General features: G+C 40.1%; 1 protein-coding gene across 15 annotated transcripts in view; it reads right to left on the bottom strand.

The window, feature by feature from the left end:
- Positions 1–3377: 3377 nt before the first annotated feature.
- Positions 3378–19523, bottom strand: part of P4HA2 (prolyl 4-hydroxylase subunit alpha 2) — a 31163-nt gene continuing 15017 nt past the window's right edge. For 6 of the 15 annotated variants that reach the window (XM_026063281.1, XM_026063276.1, XM_026063277.1 and 3 more), the window contains 10 exons: positions 19006–19245; positions 17053–17252; positions 16084–16260; positions 11906–11976; positions 11568–11667; positions 10395–10448; positions 7881–7946; positions 5733–5801; positions 5158–5254; positions 3674–3902 (listed from right to left, as the gene is read on the bottom strand). In XM_026063281.1, the coding sequence (XP_025919066.1) occupies positions 3832–3902; positions 5158–5254; positions 5733–5801; positions 7881–7946; positions 10395–10448; positions 11568–11667; positions 11906–11976; positions 16084–16260; positions 17053–17252; positions 19006–19245 (1145 nt within the window). In that variant the 3' untranslated portion in view covers positions 3674–3831. Of the gene's footprint in view, positions 3903–5157; positions 5255–5732; positions 5802–6412; positions 6548–7880; positions 7947–8012; positions 8073–10394; positions 10449–11567; positions 11668–11905; positions 11977–16083; positions 16261–17052; positions 17253–19005; positions 19246–19523 lie in introns of those variants that run through there. The other 9 variants (XM_026063273.1, XM_026063272.1, XM_026063280.1 and 6 more) reach the window with 7 other exon arrangements.

Here is a 19523-nt window from a genome sequence, read left to right as displayed (position 1 = left end):
GTGCGGTGGCCCTGCTTCCCCCTTTCTTCTGGCTGTACGTTGGTACCGCAAGGATGGACCTGTCCCTGTACTTGGCAAAGGGCAGGGAATGCTCCATACAGGGCACTGGTACAGAGCAACGCTCCAGGTCCAGTCTGCTGTAGCCTCCCCTATGGGAAAGTTAATCACCAAAACACAGACCCCCAAGGGCAAGAGTACTGGCCCAGTGTGCAAGCACAGCACAGTCAGAAGGTATACAGGCATGCTTTCTCTTAGGATTACAGTCACACTACACAGGCCAGAGGGGCCTTGGATTATTTATTTTTTTCTCCATATGCTCCAGTATTTCCTTTCCAGTAAACGGCCTAGAGGACTGAAAGCTGCTGAGGGTTCTAAAGCTATCTGTAATTTGGAAGCATTTTAAGAAACCACATCACATTGCTTTGACTTAGTGTTTACAGACAGCCCTCCAGCCATCAAGTGCTGTTTACAGCTACAGATTCCACTTTTTCAAGATGTATCCTACAGTACTTACACCACTATAGCCTTGTTGACGTCTTGGTAGTTGAGATCAATGGGCTTGATCCACATCTTTAACACAGCGCATTTTCTACCAACACAAAGAGTGACATTGGACCTGTGCACGCAGCAAGTATTGTCACACAGCTTGTATCTGGACAGCAGAAGAGATTGTGCTATTTCTGATGATGAGATACCTGAATTTTTTCCCAAGTTTATTCACTGAGAAACAATGGTAATATTTTGCTATGCTGAAACTTGGCAAATTCAATGCAAATTCACCAAATATTTAGGGGGTGGGGGCTTTATTAGTTCCAGCCTATGAACCTTTTCTCTTTTAGGTCTAAACACTGTCCCACAGGCTTAATTTTAAGCTTATTGCTATGTTCTGTCCAGCATTTAGAACAACACAAATCAGAAGAGGGGATACAATCTAACAAACTACACAAACATGCCTGGGAGATTACTGAACGCCCAGGAATTTCACATATGCTGAAATTCTCTGAAAAATAATAGCTGTTTTAGAGACCAGATTAATAATAAAAACGTGCTGTTTACAGCACAAAAAAAAGTAACCATAGCATTCAAGCAATTCCATATGCACACTCATTGCATCCTATTTTCAGGAGAGGCGGAATCAAGGTGGAAGACAACTCACAGAACAGGGCAGGCTTTTAGCTAGACAAGAGAAGCAAATAAAATCAGGTACAAGTGTTCAGTATCATAACATAGTTACCAATGGCATTTCCCAGCCAATTACATGATTTCAGAGGTTGGATGTACAGATTTTTGGCCAGAGTCCTGATGTGAACTTTATCTGTCAACATACCACGTTGACAGAAAGTCTAAGTAAATTCCTCTCCCTTCGCCTAGGATTCAAAGTGTTCCAAGTGGAGATTGTGGGTTTGGCTCATCACTAGCTTCAACATCTGTGAGGCTGTCATATGTTGAATGCTTTGTTATAAAGCAAAACTCTTTATTGCCCAAGTTTATGTTGTGCTGAGAGATTTTACTAAGAAAACTAGAGGTCAACAGTGAAATATTCTGAGCAGCCAGCCAACAACCACAACATTCATAGCAAGCGAAGGAGGAGTGCTATGAGAGTTTACAGGGAGCAGCTATTTAGTTATGCTGTGCAGAAAGGAAACTTAGTGAACTGCACTGGGTCTGGCAATTTGGGATCTCTTTCTGCATGATTAGAGGAAACTACATATAAATTTATGTCTCAGCTGCTCAGCTCAGACTTAAGAGACCACAACTCAATCATCTTTGAAAAGAAAAGGAAAGTTTAAATGAGTCTAACAAGGGTCAAAGAAAATCTTGCAATTCCTATTGCTACCTACTATAACTTTGCACAAAGCTTGTTCACAAGATTAGATGCTCCTCTCACTTCAATGTTGTTCACAACTGTAGTTGAATAGATCTTTGCCTGGACAATCTGACAGCTCTCTCTACAGTCAAGTGCAGATCTTTAACAAGAGGGGCAGGGGGAGCTTTAGCGAGTACCTTGCATGTACCTACACTCTGCATCTAAGCACAGCAGTAACCATAAAATTCATAAAATCCTCAAACCTAAAATTCAGAATATACAAGTTTTTATTACCAAGTCACAGGTATCATTTCCACATATTCCATATTATCAATTTAGGTTGTATTACCAGTAAACTAAACTGATGTCTGCTATACCTATCTTGTAAAAACCTTCCGTTCTGCAAGTGTTCACCCAGGTGGACAGAGGGGCATTGCTTCTAACCGAGAGAATTCTGCCTGAGAGTTGTTTTAAGCATTAGCTCATTCAGTCTTTGTATGATTATATGACAATGCAGGAGAATAAAGTAAATCAATGTTCATCATTATGACTGCAACTGGACATTTCAATAGGTGCGTTTTCTTCGCTTACTCAAGCCAGTTCCATACATCAGGATATGATCAGTAGTCGAAGCTAAGCTTCAAGCAATGAGTTATGTTAGTAAAGGCATTATCATTACTCCCTCTTTTGTGGGATTCACTTCAATCACTCCTATTCCCATTAGATCATGCCCATACTAGAAGCGCCCAGCAAGAGATTTTCTAAAGTCAAACCACACTGCACACAGTGGCATATCTACACAAGTCTAGTACTAGCAGCATGTTTCTCAATTTCTAAAGTATTTGTCCATTTCTTCTCTATAACTTTGCTCAGTTTGCAGCAATTAAATGCCAGTCACAGCATTATTTCTGAATTATAATTCAAAAATAGGATTTCCTTTCTATTGTGGACTACAGACATTGGCCACAAGCCAACACATGTAGCACATTACATGTATGCCAACAAAGCAAAAGAGGCAAAGAATCCAGATCGCTGTGTCCAAACGGCATGATTATTCTCCTCCTGTCTGAAGGGCAAGAGGAAACCCTGCTTCAGTCCACATAAGACTATTAGATTTGCTTGCAATCTTCTTACTGACTTCAAGTTCAATATATGTAAGCTCTTTGCCAGATCAGGTGATCTGGTAGTTAAACTCATTCATCAGCAAAGATGCCAACTTTTAGAGTAAAGAATTACACTCATTGTGGAGAAGGCCCTCCTTTTTGGAGGGGTGGATTTTTGTAAGCTCTTGCATCAGATCTAGATAGTACCTCACAATATAAAAATTAACAACTTGGAAAATAGTACATTATAGTTTCAATGCACAAATGAACAAAATTTCAGCTTCAGTAGGAAGTGGAAAAGTTTGGTATCATGTGCTGGAGCCTTAAGTAAAGCATTGTCCAAAACCATACCATATTTCTAAAAGAAGTAAATGGCCAAAAAGTAAATGGCCAAAGGGCATTTGTCCCTTAAAATGAAGCAGTAGTATAGCCATTAAGGGCACACAGAGTAGAGAATCACTTTTCATAAAGAACTTTTATTTTTGTTTCAAAACTTGTGATCCATAGAAATACAATAAAATCAACATGTACACAAAACAAACTTTGGTTCAAAGAAATATTTAACATCTAAAACTTCTGAGGTACAAAGGCACAAGACCAGGCACCCAAACATACTGAATCACCCACAGCACTGTTTGCACCACTTCTGCTGGAAGTTGTGAGGACTGAAGGGTAAAACGAGAAAGATGGCTGGGGGATGAACAGGGATAGAGAATTAACAGCAACCAAAACACAAGTATGTGTACAATACCATTTGCTTTCACTCACAGGTGTTACATATTTTGTTGGCCCTTTTGGATAAAGTGCTAGGACTCTTGGAGAACAAAAGATGGATCATTTCTTAGAAATGAACTAGAAGAACAAACAGTACAAAAGGATATGGAAGAAAAAAAAAAATGAAGGCCTGCAGCAGGTTGGATTTCAATCAACCTCTGTTCTCCCACAAGGTCTTAAGAATTCATTTCCTCTTTCATGAAACCATTTGTTCGAAACTGTGGAATAAGGACATTAAATTAGTTATCACTGCATACCCAGTCTGCATACATTACTGTCACCCAGACTGTGGGGTTAGATTTTACTTGGAATAATCTGAGGATCCTTGCTTATACTTCTCCTCTTCCCATTTAATGTAAAAGACATAAGAAGATTCAAAGGGATGGAGAAGATAGGATCTTTCTAATTGCTCAATTCTGGGGGCAACAGTAACTAGAAGTGTTTTCTAGTCCATCATCATTATAGATCAGTGTGCTCTGGAACTTCAGTGGGATGCCATAAAGCTTGGGGGTGGTGGGTATGGGAGTGGATGACACGAAGCTTGAGACACAAGCTCCTTTCAGCAGTCAGCAGAATTTCCTCACTGTCCAAAAACAGCTGGATAAAGTGGGAAACATCATTCCTTGTTCACAGAGTATGGACATCCAGGGCAAACAAGACAGTTATCTCCTGTTTGCTGTACAATATCAGATTGCTTGCTTCCAGGGAACATAGTAAGACTCATCTGGTCAGATAACATGATCAGGAAAGAGATATTTCCAGGGCAAACTAGAAGGGAAGTGCTAAAGGGAGGAACCTGAAAACACACCAATAGTATTACTCCATTTTTTTAATATAGATTTTATTCTGCGTATCACAAAAAACCCACTATTTCTTATATCTTTCAATTTTATCCTCCGTTCTTTAGCTTCATTATGCTCTATAGTGTCAGTGTTTAACCCAAAATTTTTGTTTTATTTACAGCAACTGGCACACCTTACTATCATGGTTGAAAGGCTTCCCACTGCACTTGATCTTTAAGGGCCCTCTCCAAAAGTATTCAAGCCCCACTCTTATAAAACTTACACATGCCCTTAAACTGTAGGGTGTGCAACACTAAGGTTTCTTACAAGGACGACTTCCCCTTCTACAGTTAAGGCTATGTAGCAGTTTCCATAGGAACAGACAATTCTAGTTAAATGATATTTCAAGTCATTTAGATGTAGATAAACTACACAAAACCAGTGACATTCTTGCATGCTTTGCATTGTCACTAACACGAAGAAAAATTCACTATGAAACATCACAGCTGAACAACATAGCAGCTTAATGTTGCATGATACTGATGGTGTGATTTTTCATTATGGCTGAAGGACTATGGTAGTTAAAATGGCAACATCCAGGTTATTAAATACTGTTGTAAAGATTCAGTATATCAGCAGCTTTGCATACATGCAGACCTTCAGGTCTTGTTCCTAAAGGAGTACTACTTACCCCATTTACACCCTACTAGGACCGGACAAGCTGCATGCCTCGTTCTATAGTCACCCTCACCACTTCTGAATAGATTGTACCAAAACACTGCTGTACCCTGAAAAGTGAAGTCAGATCTGGATTAGCCAAGACTTAGTCAACATAACTATTCAAGTTATAGTTAACAGGGGTCATAAACGCCTATGAACGCAGTAACAGGTGCTTGAACATAGGTCACCTGCTGACAGCCCATGAAAAGCTTAGTCCAAATTTATTAATTCAGTCATGTTCAGAGTGAAGAGTAGTCTTACCTGAACACAAGTCTTTTGTTAGAGAACTCCATAGAGAAATTGTTCAGATTATATGCCATAAAACAAGGCAGACTCCCTTGCAGTCTGCAAAAACCAGATACAATTGCCTTGATACATGGCAACCTGTTGATCAAGTTGCCATGGGTGTGTGTGGGTGGGAACACCCATGCTTTTGCCACATTAGCTGACTTTTTAAACATACGTGAGACTGTATAAGGTTACTTTTAGATGAGAGTTACAGGGGAGATGAGGGGAAAGCAAGTGGAACAAGTACAAAAATTTTACCTTCTTCGGCCATATTGCTGCCCCAAAGTCTGGGAAAACTGTAGCACCTCCAGCTTCTACATCGCTCATCTGAGAAAACAAGGTCAACACACTCCGTACATTTATGGTGCTTTTTGTGCATGTGGTCTCACAAGCCAAAGTGCCCCAAACCCTAACAGAGATGGATTTCTACCTGCACCTCTGAGAGGCACCAACAAGAAGATGCATTACAAGCAACATGAACTGCAAGGCAGAACAGAACCACTTTTGAAGGCTTTTATTTCAACTGAAGACTTCTGTTCAGCACTTCATCTAGTTTATGTATAATTTATTACAGAAATAGCCATAAAAGTTGTGCACCTGCAGTGTTAATAACCTAGCTCCTCTAGAACGAGGGAGAGGACTTCAGAATAAGTCAGTTTCAATAATTTCATTCCAGTTTCTTATGATCTAATTAGGAAAACATAAATGTCTTAAACCACACATTTCCTTACAAATTAAAACCATGTCTTTGGAACTGACTTTCATGATTTAGTTTATGCATCTCGGTCAACCACTTCAGACACTATACAAACTATTAGAAAACCTCACTTTTCTGCCCTGTTTCCATGATGTTCAACAGCATTATGCTACTTCAAGGACTTCGTGCCTCTAAAGGAACACTTCTCTGCTTTGCCCCTCTATACTCATGGAAATTTCACCTTATTTAATTCTTTATTGATGGATTCGCTATAAATTCCACAGGCTTGATCCAAAGCCCCCTGAAGTTCCTGGAAATACTCCTACTGAAACAGAACAAGTCTTGCCACCGATTTCAATCAGTTTTTGATCAGGTTCTAATTAAAAAGAAACAAATGGATCAAAATCCTACTCCCACCAAATTTAACAGTGGAACTACCATTAATACACTCCAAGTCTTCATATTTTCTATTTTAACTTGGATTTCTGTTTAAAGCAGATGTTATTACCACTTTGGTGTCCTCCTGCTTGGTACCTACAATAAAAGGGCATAAGATGCCATAGGCGCACAGTTTTTTGCCCCTTCCAACTAGAAAGCACATGCATGCAACTTTGCAAGTTAATTCCTGTATCTTAGCAACAAACCACACTTTTTAGTAGGGATGTGTGTGATATGCTCTACATGGGGCATCCTAATGGTAAGTTGCCTTTGACAATGTACAACTGGCAGAGAAGATGATGCATATCAACCTCAATCAAGGCTTATCTGAAAGTCTGATAAGCAAATACAGACTGAGGCAATCTAACGTTACAAAGCCTCTTCGCAGCAATCTGCTTTGCTACTACCTATCTTATTCTGACTCGTTTTAGAGATTTTTTTGCTCATATGCTGAGAATGGTTCTGGTTATGTTTTGAGCTGTGTTTCACTCTAAATGACAGTTCAGCAAAGTATTTCTTCATGGAATTGCAAATTTGAAGTTGTTTCCACTCAAAAGTTAGACACACCAGATTAGATGATCCCAATTACTGATAAGTATTAGGCTGACAGATAAAGTGTTGTCAGAACAAAACTACTGTCAAAATGCTAGGCCACTAATCTCAGTGGCAATTGTGTATATGATTCCAGTGTACATGGTCTGTAGGCTGTATAATGCAGGCACTAATGAACATTTTCAATCCTGCATTTGGAACCCATTCCCCAGTTGCACTGAATTTGTTAGCTTTGTCTTCATTCCCTAAAGTGACAGCTAATTCTAGCTTTTTGCAAACGGTTAAAATGGAGACTGCCAACAAATCACAACATCAAGTGCTGTCAAACCATAGCAGAAGAACATGACTGTCCTGCAGTAAACGGCTGAGAGTTGAGACTGCAGACATAGTACAGTGTTTGAGGAGCGCTCCAAGCACTGACCTTTGAGAAATAATCCAAATTCTCCTCTCCCACCAATGGAAATCCAATGAAGTCAAAGACTTCATAGTAGTGAGACCAAAAAGGGAAACTGGGCCTTATTCAAATTAGACATTCTGCACTGAGGTTAAAGAACACCAGATCCCTAATAACTCAAATGGGACAGCACCTGATGCTGCAAGAATAACGAAGTCCCTCCTTCCAGATGCCAAGAAGTCTCTACAAAACACCCGACTACACAAGCTGTAAATAAGATGCTACTAAAAGTTGCACTCAATGCATAAAGGATCATCATACTTACATAGTTTAAAAAAGTGGCCACACGATTTCCAGTCCCTAACCGCTTGAAAGCATCTGGTTCATCTTTCTATAAAATTAAATGAGAATAACTGCAAACTTCAAGCTCACAGACAGCAGACAAAGAGGTACTTACATAGTTAAGAAACGTCGCTAGCCTATTTCCTTCCGATTTGAGTGTGCTGTCAAAGGGTCGCTGTAACAGACAACAACTTTAACCCAAGTTCCGAACAGGCTCACGCTAGCGTTACATTTGTGTAGCTCTGCAGAAAGAACCTTAAGCTTGATTTAGAGTTGAATTTAAAAAAGTGGACAATTTATATAGGGCAGTATTAAAGCCATTACATATTGCAGCCAAACAAAATGCATAAGTGCATGCACACTGCACTCGGATGCTGTAAGGAAAAGTAGCCCTGAAGCAATCCTTAGAGCAGAGTAGAAGCAATGCTTTTAGGGCCTGCAGCATAGCTGATATCAAGTAGTCTAACGAAGTTATCAACAGGCTTATTGCACTGAACACCGATGCAAAGACAACTGAAGTCAATATGAAAATTCCTATCAACTTCAGTGTGTTTTAGATAAAACTAGATTCTCATAAATGTCCATGTAATACTGATGCTCATAAGAAATACTCTGCCATGAGAAAAGAAAAAACATTTTTGGCCAACAGTGAAGAATTAGAATAGCAATAATGAACTTAGGCGGTTGCCTGAGATTAAGGATCACATCAAAAAGATCAAATTGTCTTTACTCTGTTGAAAATGCTTTAAGCTCCATTTGTTGAAATGCAAGAGCCAGTCTGGGGGGGGGAGGGGGTGTGAAAAGGGGAAACATCTAGAATCCCAGTATGTCCCTGTTCCCTTCAAAAGATGCAAGGGAGTGTTTGTTTACATTGCTAGTAGTAACTAACTTCAAGCTTTTTGTTTTGTTTTGTAGTAGCACACCTCAATATCTCCTGGCTGAACATCAGAAATCAGTATTAGGAAAAACAAAAACAGCAAGAAAAACACAGCAGCCACCACCTCAAAATGTTGCAGTTGAACCTGCTTGAAGAATAAGTTTAAATAAAAGGTCTTCCCCCAAATGGATTTGCATTTGTATATGCAAATTCAATCTAAAAGTTCTACCATAAAAGCACTAAAATATAGAAGATTCCCCGGCTTCTATAACCACTGCAAAACTTAGGTCCAGCCATACATTTCTAGACTTCAATTTTGAAAGACTTTTCTGTAACTTTGAGCAACATCATAACATAGTTATTAACGTGTCTGAGAACTGCAGGAGAATAAAAAGCTGCAAGGCTCATCAAGAGATGGTAAGACACCGATGTCTCTGGATTTCAGTAATACCAAAATCTGCAATGCACACAGAGCCTGGAGGACCAGTGCAAACCCACAGCTAATCCCATGATTGCCTTGCCTTAACTGATGACTGCAGCCAAGGTTATGTTCCAAGTGGAGCTCTGCCCCAGCTGCCTAATCCAAAAGTAAAGACTATACTGGCCAACTTGACAGCTGAGCTCCTTGCGTTCAAAGGCTCTGAAGAAAGTTTAAGAGTATTTGTTTGACTCGGGAAACCAGGCAGTCTTAAAGTTAAACTGCTTTCAACAGGCCAAAGCTAATGAATACGAGGTTCCACAGTGTTGAAGTTAAGGTTCCTGCCCCCCCCCCCTTTCAAATCCAGTGTTAAGTATGGTGGCTTCGATTCTGACATGTGCTCAAAGTTATTGGGTTGCTCTCTGGGTGCAGGAATCTATCATAAATAGATTATATATTTTAAATTACTAGTTGCCATAGCTCTTCAGTATTACTGTGTTCATAAAGTGTTTAAGACGACAAATAAGAATTTGTCCCTGTACTCTCCCCTCTGTTGCCGCTAACCAGAGTGGTGGCTAGCTAGGTAGAGCCCCCTAGTGTAGATCCAAAACAGTTTCCACGCTCTCGTTGTAGCCCTGCCTTCCTGACCACTGAGCTGAGAAAGCTCTCTTCAGCCCACGTAGCTGCAGCCGTTCTAAGGGGTTTGCCAGCATGGATCTGCGACTGAAAGGTTGGGGGAGGCGAAGGGGAAGACTCTGAACTCAGCCAGCTCCTGCTAAATGCTTCAAGTCTCCAGCAAAGCATCAAGTAGCCAAACGAACAAAGGATTCAGACATCCTTGCTGAACTCAGGGGCTTAATGGAACAACTTGGTACATTGCAACCCTGGGCTCCCAGAGCTCAATTTCCTAATAAAGTAATTGAAAGAACATATTCAACTGCTACACTTAATGTCTCTATACTGTGCAAGGAAGCAAGGTGACAAAGATAAGTGGGCAGTCCAATTTGATCATTGTTCTTGAACTTAAAGCATCAGAGAAGGTATGATGAAGCCTCTCCAAAGGTCATTATCTATCTCACACAACTGGGCTCTAGATAACTGTTTTAATGGAAAACACGTTTTAATACAAGGGTTTCCCACACAGTTTTCTCCCAAAGCAATCCGTTTTCCCCCCTAAGGAGTAATTGAAAGTGTGATCTTACCCTAGAAAAATCGAAGTGTGGCTCATACTGCCCTCCCATTCCATAATTAGCAACCTACAGTGGTGAAGAAGGAAGCATAAACAAACATTGAACTGCAAGTGAGACTGTTGCAAAAGACAGTGTTTTCTCTCAAAGACCCAAAACATTCTTTGAGAAACAGCATTTTGTGGCAAGGTTTTCATCCATAGCATGTTTCAGTTCATTTTTCTTTAAATTGCCAGAAACAAGGTACACAGACAAGAAACATCTTAAATGATCTCTCATAACATGAATGAGCAGAAACAATCTTTCACTCTTGCTTGCTTTTCTTGTGAGGTAAAATACAAGTGCATTTCTCTAGTGTGTGCATCCAGTCTAGGAGATAAGCAGCCCAGAATTAGATTCTGCATTACACATGTATGATCCGTTACATACACACACCTGTCCAGGAACACAGAAGGCACATGGTAGTTTAAAACTGCCTTTTTGCTTGCTTAAGCTATTTGAAGGTCACATACTTCATAATTTAGAACAACTCTCAGGCTGCACTTAACATGTCTCCCAGATCAGCACAGTTACCCGGCTCCTGACAACAGCCGGAATCCAACAGCACTTCAGTCATGCTCTGAAACCAGAATTCAAGGAGCATGGAGAAAGAGGATGTGTCATAACTATTTTGGCAATGTTGTTCCACTTGTACTCTCCACTCTCACCCCAACAGAAGGCTAAGGATCAGACTTCATATCGGAATATAGCAGGACTATGAAAAATGTTTATGTCTTTGAAAGGTTTATGTCTGTGAAGAAGGCTCAGCTTTAACAGACTAAAATAAATGGTGAGCATGTCACTCAAAACAAGCTAGAGAGTTTAGAAAGTTTATTTTTTTTGTAAATCACAGAACCCTGCACATAGTTATCTCCTACTCTTTATATGGCCTTCATCCTTCTCTGCATGCCACAGAGGCAAAACAGGCACCTGTCAGGTCATTATGGCTAAATGCAGCTGGAACCATCCCTGCTCTCTTCATGACCACCTTCCTCACCTACTCCATGGGAACCTATGTGTTTAGTTAGCAGACAGAATCCCTAAGAGGGACTGGATAAGAGCCATGTCCGTAGTTATTCCTGTACAAACACTATCCAGACTGACAGCTAAGGACCAGACTTCATCCTGATAAGAAACATCCATACCAACCTGCAACAGTTCAGCCGTTTTCACTGTTAAGCCAGTGATCTGCTGCATTCGGCGATTCACCTTGGCCACAACAGGATCATCATCTTCCTCCAACCATGAGCTAGGATAAAGGAAAGGAAAGAATTTAAATGTGTAATTCTGGAATACTAGCCACAACTACTCATTTCTCAAAAAAGGATTGCTTCTGCCCTCAATCACATGGCTAAAAAAGCCATTTACCATGCATCTGTTCTGCAGGCTTTTGCTACTGGCAAAGTATTTCAAGTTTTAAGCTCTAGGTAGCAGATGAGGGCTGGTTGGTACAAAAAGCTTAAGGCTTAACTTTTCTGTATGCTTACCTTTTTGATACCCTGTAGCTAGCCACTGTAAGGACACCGGTTTTGGGATCACGTACTGTGGCTCGTGCCAGCTGTGTCAAAAACAAAAATCCCAATGGGGAAAAACCCATCAACTACAGATTAAAAATTAATTTCATCTTAAATTTATCTTTCATCTTAACCAAAATCAGCACCTGATGTTTATCCAATTTAAACATATCACTGGTTGAAAGTCACAGCTCCAATCTAGAGTTGGATCTTGTTCTAGAATAGGGCATGCAGAAATGCAACTGCAATCCATCACCTCTAGTAGACCCTGGAAAAAGTGTGACTGACTGCATAAGCCATGATATTCTTTAAATCCACAAGTGGACACAGCTTGCTGAACAGGTTTTGAAGGTAGTTTTCAGACAGCTGGAGTCAATATTAGCAAAAGGGAACAACAACAAAAATTAACAACATATGAATCCTAAATCCTTGGCAGAAAGCAAGTTGTTGGATACTTCATAAATTTAACCAGCCTGCGCCTCATGTGGACTAAAGAAATCAACCTCATTCTCAGAGATGAAAAATAACAGGTGATAACTTTTATGAAATGAGTTAAAAGTTACAGGGCACACAAAACTGCATCAATAGAAGGCTCCTCAGGACACGTCTCAACAACACTGTGCTCAGATTTTCCAGTTGCAAGATATCTGCAACATCTAATTCACAGAGACAGTTTGAGATAGTGTTATAACATTATGAAGATACAGTGCAAAAGTACGCTGTGTGTACCTACTAATCACTATTTAAAAATCATCACTGTTCAGCCACACCACTGGTCATGGCATAAGTCTGAAGCTTGGTAAGACTGATTAGGTTTGCTGCGGTGTCAAAGTGATAGACTAATGCTAGCACAACAGAATAGGTCACTTTGGATTTATACTTGCAACTGAGAACAAGAAGTCACACAATCCTTCCCTTAACTGCACCAACTCAGACCATGACCAAGTTTGCTTTTGCAAACCATTAACACTTCAAGTCATGCCCTCTTCCATCCACCTAATTACATGTCACAAACAACTTTTTTTGTTTTTGTGTTTTCTTCACAGTATGCAATCATGATTTCCTTCATATTTCCTCAGAAGGGTCTCCTCTCCAGCCAGCTTTACAATTCATATTAACTTCTCCCTGTACAAGAGCTCTTGGCACAACTATTCCCATAGTTCTGACTCAATCTAGTATTTTGTTCCAGACTTCTCCTGCATAAATCATAAAGGAGAGGCCAGGCTGACTAAAAGCATTTCATTCGTACAATGAAGCCTAGCTTTTGGGGATAAAGTTTGTCTTTCCAAACTTCTCATTATGCCCTCATTTTTTGAGCTTGTATATGCTTCCTGGCTTCCTGCACCTAGCTGTTGATCTAAATCAATCAGAACTATAAAGTGTTCATACAAGGGTAGTCATGCATACGCCTCCTTGGTCTGACAACAGAACGCTTCTCATTTCAGAGATGTAACATTCTCCACTTACTAGCACAAACAAATGCCGGTATCCAAACTACACCTCACCTGCTATAACACATTGATTAAAGGAAAAGCTCCCTGGTGGGGTTTCCTCTCTCAGGGAGGAGAGAGCAGCTTTATAATAATAATAATAATAGATGTTTACTGGGCTTTGAAGAATCATTGTGAAACACCAGATTGGTTAAAAGCTTCATCCTGATTTCCTCTTAGTTTTCTTCAGTTTGGCATGGGGTCCATTATCTTTTTCTTACAAAATTTTGTATTGCTGAAAACCTACAATAATGTGTTTTCAGAAGCATTCTCCAAGTGTCCTTCCATGCTGTATCTTTGTCTGTCCGGGCATGCCCATATCACGTGTAACCTCACTGCTGAAGTTCTGGATGTTTCCATACTTTCATGGCAGACCTGTCCTAATGCTATCCATACCAATAAAATTAAGAATTTTCTTGACCCTCCCAGTCGCTAGTAGCTGATGCAAGTCAGCCTTGATGTATTGCCTGTAAAGCTGGAACTGCTCTTTTGAACTGGAGTAAAAGTGACTGCATTTTGCAAAACAAGCATGAAACCCAAGATGAATACAGCTACTCCCAATCACGTACAGATGTTATTTTTCTAAAAAAAAAATTGGCAAATGTAAACTGCAGATAATGTTAAAGTGTTTGGACCCAAAAGTAGACGTTTCTTGCAACTACATTTCAGAACAAAGGAAGTCCTCATCTTTCCAAGCCCAAAACTAAAACTACTTTGAGTCTTGTCTGAAAGCTTCCATGATTACTGACTAAAACTTCCTGGCTGAAATTAAGCTATATTTATCAAGGACCATCTCATTGCAGGACTTTATTTTCCCTTCTTTCAGTGATACTGCTGAATTCAGAGCTACTCCTGCAACTGAGCTATAGACCAATTGGGGAAGTGGGTGGGATGGGGGAAGAGAGGCAGGGAAGGCAAGAAACCAAAGACTACAGTATTTACCTGCTTTCACCAGGACTTATCCCCGTCTTGCACTATACAGGTCACATGAACAAGAACTCCTCTGACATTAATGACATAATAATCAACGCTTACAGTGAGCAAGGTATTTCCACAAATAAAGTTTTGAAGACAGAGCAAGTCAAACAAAAAAGGTTGTTAACAGATGTTTTGGTGTGTGCTTAATTTGATAAACTAGATTAAATGACATGCTCCACTTGGATGTTTCCATTTTATCTGAAGCTCTTGAAGTTCCAGGAATAGTTTTACAGTATGATGTAACAGGAAAAAAATCTGTTTATGGAAGTGAGAGTCCTCACACAGACAGGAGTGTTCTGCCAGCACTCCTCATAGCTGGTACTCGAAGAAGTCCAACTTCATAAGCACACTAAATGAATTCACGTACTTAGAAATGGTTTGAGAAATTCATACTTCCTAACTAGATCTTTATGTTTACATTAAGAATTACCCTTCTGCACGTATTTGTGGCCTGGACTTTTAGTATCATGGCTTATAGCAGTAGCTAGAAGAATGCTACTGAACCATTCATAACTACATACACGCTTTTAATTTCAATTTCTGTCAAATCTGACAAGAACAAGTGAGCAAGACAATGTAATTATTGACCTTCAACTGCCATAAATGTCTTTTTTTGCTAGGCCTTTGTTGAAAGGCAACAGAGTAAGACAGACTTCTGCCAGGAGGGGGAAGAGGAAAAAAAAAAACACCACACACCCACCCCACACCAAAGAGCTATGGAAAAGAATCTCCAGCTTTCCCATTAGCTAGGTTCTTTCTTATTGTGTACAGAGAACTACAATTCACAGCATCGGTAAAGAGGTATTGCATTAAAACTAAAGTTCTCATTCAAAGCTGTTGCCTTTTGAGTTGGATCTACATGTAGGAGACAGAAGCTGTTGAACCTCCTTCTCTGCTTTCCAATCCAGGTGGAAGAGTCAGATTCAAAGCACTCTGGGAAAAAGACTGCACTATGCATTCATCCTCAGAAGTATTCTGCCCTTCCCAAGTGTCCAAAATTGTGGATTTTTAGAGGGCACAAAAGAATGCTCCACTGTACATTAATTAACTGTACTGTGTTAGTGCCAATGAATGCAATGCGCTGCTTCAGGAGAACACTGCAGTTCCATTCCTGGATGCAACCACGGCATCTAAAACACCTGGCTCTAAGCAGGTCTAGACTATAGTTTAAAACGGAAGTGGTGGATTCCAGGTTACCATAAGCAAAACCCACAAACCTCTAGATACTCTTCTACAGGACTTAAGAGACAAACCCACACACCAGGTATTGTTTCCTCATATTTTTGTTGGTATTTGGGGTCTTTTTGATTTTGTTTTAAAGTGGAGTTTACCTTTTAAAATGAAACTGAAGATATTTAGACAGCTAACTCCTACCACTGTAAGCTAGTCAGTCATCTACCTACCTTGTCAGGTCTGGTCCCTAATCTCCTAAAAGGCTCTTAAACCATATACTGAAAACTTTGCATAACTAAGCGCAATAATACATAAATATCTTCAGGAGCCTGGGCTTTACGGCTGTACATCACCAAGCAGTTTCAAAATCATTCCCTTAGGCTCACAGTTGCAGTGCATCATCTGTAGGATGAAACCAAATCTTTCTCAAATCCTTTGCCTAGTCTTTGCTAATAGAGATTAAAGCGCTGAATTAGCAACTAACATTGAGGTGAAAGAGCGGAAACTCACCCTTGGCTTAGCTAGTTGTTTGATTTTCTCAATTTCTTCATCAGACATGACATCATAGTATCGTACAATATGAGGGCTGTCCCACTCATCTTCTTCCTTAAAGGGAGCTATTAGCAGATGAGGGTTTCTGTTTCCATCATGGTACCTACAAAACAGCCTTTTCTGTCTTCGAGGTGTCTGAAATGGAAAATGCCAGGCAAGATGCATTGTTTGCTCAACCATTTTTCATGAACTTAAAGATATGCCTTATACCACAATACAAACACACTGGAAAAACAACCATGTCAGCTGACTATCAAATTTAGGAATTAAGCATGAGATTAATTCTGCTATTTACTGTGAATAAAACCAGCATATATTACGCTCTAAAGATACCACTGAGCAAGACCTGGACCACTAACCTCAAGGAGAGTGGAACCATAATAGGTTACAGATTAGAGAAACTCAGCAACTATGTAAGCAGCCRGCCGTAAAAATTTGGATCTTTTAACTAAGACTATGCAGATGGAACAAACACCGATTCTCTCCCCACACTGAGAATTAAAGCCATAATTGAAGAGAGGTACTAGAGACTGTTTGATCAAAACAGCCACCCAGAGGGATGTCTTTAAGATATGCAAGCAGGAAAGGATTAATGTGATTCCCTAGCAGTGGCAAAGCAAAGTTAACTCTCAGAGGAAAAAGCCCCTAGTATATTGATACAGCAGCATTTAAAACGGCTGAAAGTCAGGAGAATCAATTTTCAGCAACCTTTAAGAGGAAGAGTCAAGAGCTGCTTTTCTGTTTAGGATTAACAGCTAAAGATATAGGCCAAGATATAAGCAGGTACAAATCCCAGCATGGACAGAACTACACCTAGTTTTTCCAAAAAAATAACCAGTTCCACAGAAAGAAAAAACTTAACATGCTTTAGCAAGCTTGATCACCCTTATGCAGTAGCAATACAGACAAAGCCTTCCTTTCTCTTACCATTTTCACCCCTTCACCTCTGCAGAGGGCCTCATAGATATCACGCTCTGGTAAGTAGTCAAGAGGCCTCTCGTAGGCCCCACCTTGCACCACAGGTTCTGTTGGAGCCACTGTCTTATTTAGTGACTTATCTTCTCTCTCCTTCTCCAGCAATTTCTCAAAGTAACGGAGATTACTGCCTGCTCTCTCATGAGTACTGTCTTGGTTAGGAGGGAAAAAAGAAAATAAAAGTGACAGAACTAGTGACTTAACCAGTTCCTGAGACTGCGTAATACAAGGCTTTATCAAGACACTACAATAATTCTCCCCTTCATAAAGCATCATGAGGCAGCCAAAGACATCAGCTGCAGTCTGCACTGAAAACCAGCACTGCACAAGTTTCATCCTTTCTTTGCAAAAGGAAGCTAGGTATAATCCCGCAAGAGAAGTTGCTGGATGGACCTACGACAAAATTTGAATTTCAGGTAGGAAGGGGAAAAGGAATTTAGGGATCTTCACATCTCTCCTTCTCTCCAAGCCTTGTCTGTCCAATTCTGCCTAGGATAAGCAGACCTTAGAGCTCACACAGAGATCAATCTAGCTGTTGCACCACCACCACCCCCCGCCCTCCCCATTCCTCCAATGCTTCTCATCCATATTGCACAAAGACTGCAGTGGAGTCCCAGCCAGACTTCAATCCCAAAGACTTGCTCCAAAGTTTGAAAGCTCAAAGATAAGTGCTACCACTTAGCAGCCTAGCTCTAACGCCCATTTCTAGAGGTTTATAATAAGTTTTTATAAAGGAGGTACCACAGATCACTATACCATCATTAGACCTACCATTAGTGATTTATTACTGGATGTTGATATGAATCAATAAACACCAGATTTTTAGCCAGCATAACTAAGGAATAATTCCCTGTTCACCACTAAGTATTTTTAGACATGAGTATCTAGAACAGTTTCCCTTTCCACCCTACTGAACTTGCTGTGTTTATCTTACGTAATTAATCCAGAAGGCCATAGAAGTAACCACTCAATAGAGCATAGGCTAGTATTAGCTAGAAAAGGAAGGTTAAACCAAGCAGAGGAAGTTGCTGCTTCCAGGAGGGATTGCCAAGCCTGTTTCACTGTATGGTGCTGATAAGGATTTTTGTTCTGCTATCAGTGCGCTGCCCCATTGCAAAGTGAGCTGGATTCAGTACCTGTTCATATTCCTGTAAACTTTAATCTATGAATTCCAGTTTCTATGGAAATTAAACTGATATTTAAACATTTTTTAATAAAAAGGCTTTACCTACTCTTGGGATGTAGCTAACATCTGGATTAAAAAACACATAAGTAAACAACACAATAGACTAGAACTCTTAACTGGAGAGGAGAAACCTTTCCAAAAAGCCCCAAAAGTAGGCAAGACAATTCTGTGGAAAAAAATGCTTCTCTCTTTACTCAATAGAAAGCTGAAAACAGACCAGGAACAGGCAAGCTTAAAAATATATATATATATATCCACTAAATCCACTATATGTTCTAAAACCTCTGAAATAAATACTTTAAAGTCTCAGGCAAAGTAGTCTCCAGGCATCAAACAGTGCCTGCAGAGAGGGATACAGAGAGGAATCTGACAAGTCAGTAGGACTTGACCCAGGAGGCAGTACTCTGCTCAAGTCCATGGTGGCCTTGATCTCCACATGAGATAGCCCAGGTTTTAACAGTTACTAAACACAACGTCTCAGCACACCATAGCACACAGGTACTTCAGTCAGAGACGTTTAGTCTTTAGGTAGTAACAGCGTGCACTACAGGACACACTGCTGAAGACGCTTCAAGCAAAAGCAGACTGTTTTTTTCCCTCAGGATCTATGCCTATTGTAAAATACGGCAGAATACTCTTCCAGTCAACTCTCTATTGTGTTGACTGTGCGCGCTCTTGGCTCTGTTGCTTTAGTGGAATAGTGGATCTTTTGTTCTTACCAAGAGATATCAGACGTCTGGTGAGCTCCGTGGCTCTATGCAAATCCCCAAACTGGAAAACAGCATAGCTGAGATAATCTAGGATCTCTACTTTGCTGACTGTTGTATCCTCCCCTTCATCATGCTGTTTTAAGGCTTGTTCCATCCAGAGTACTGTATGATAGTAGTCTCCATCGTTGTAAGCAGTCTTGCCCATGCCAAAGCAGTCTCCCACTGTCAAAGAGGATCTATATTTTGTTCCTGACAGCAAAAAGAAAATTAAGTAATCCACACAAACATCCTTGTCTTCAAATACTAGGAGGAATAACTAAACAGACATTTATCATCCAAAAAGGCTTCTAAAAGACAATGCTCGGACAATATTTTAAGTTCTACACCAAAGTGATCACCTTCAAGAATCAAAGGCTACATTGTCATAATTCTATGACATTAATTCCTGTGCAAACCAAGAGAAATTTAACATGAGTCAGTGTTAAATTATTCTGTTGCAGACAAAAGCAGAGCAGCCTAACAGCTTA

The sequence above is a fragment of the Apteryx rowi genome, unplaced genomic scaffold (assembly GCF_003343035.1).
Source record: "Apteryx rowi isolate R43461 unplaced genomic scaffold, aptRow1 scaffold_2, whole genome shotgun sequence".
NCBI lineage: Eukaryota > Metazoa > Chordata > Aves > Apterygiformes > Apterygidae > Apteryx > Apteryx rowi.
This window is presented reverse-complemented; position numbering and strand designations above follow the sequence as displayed.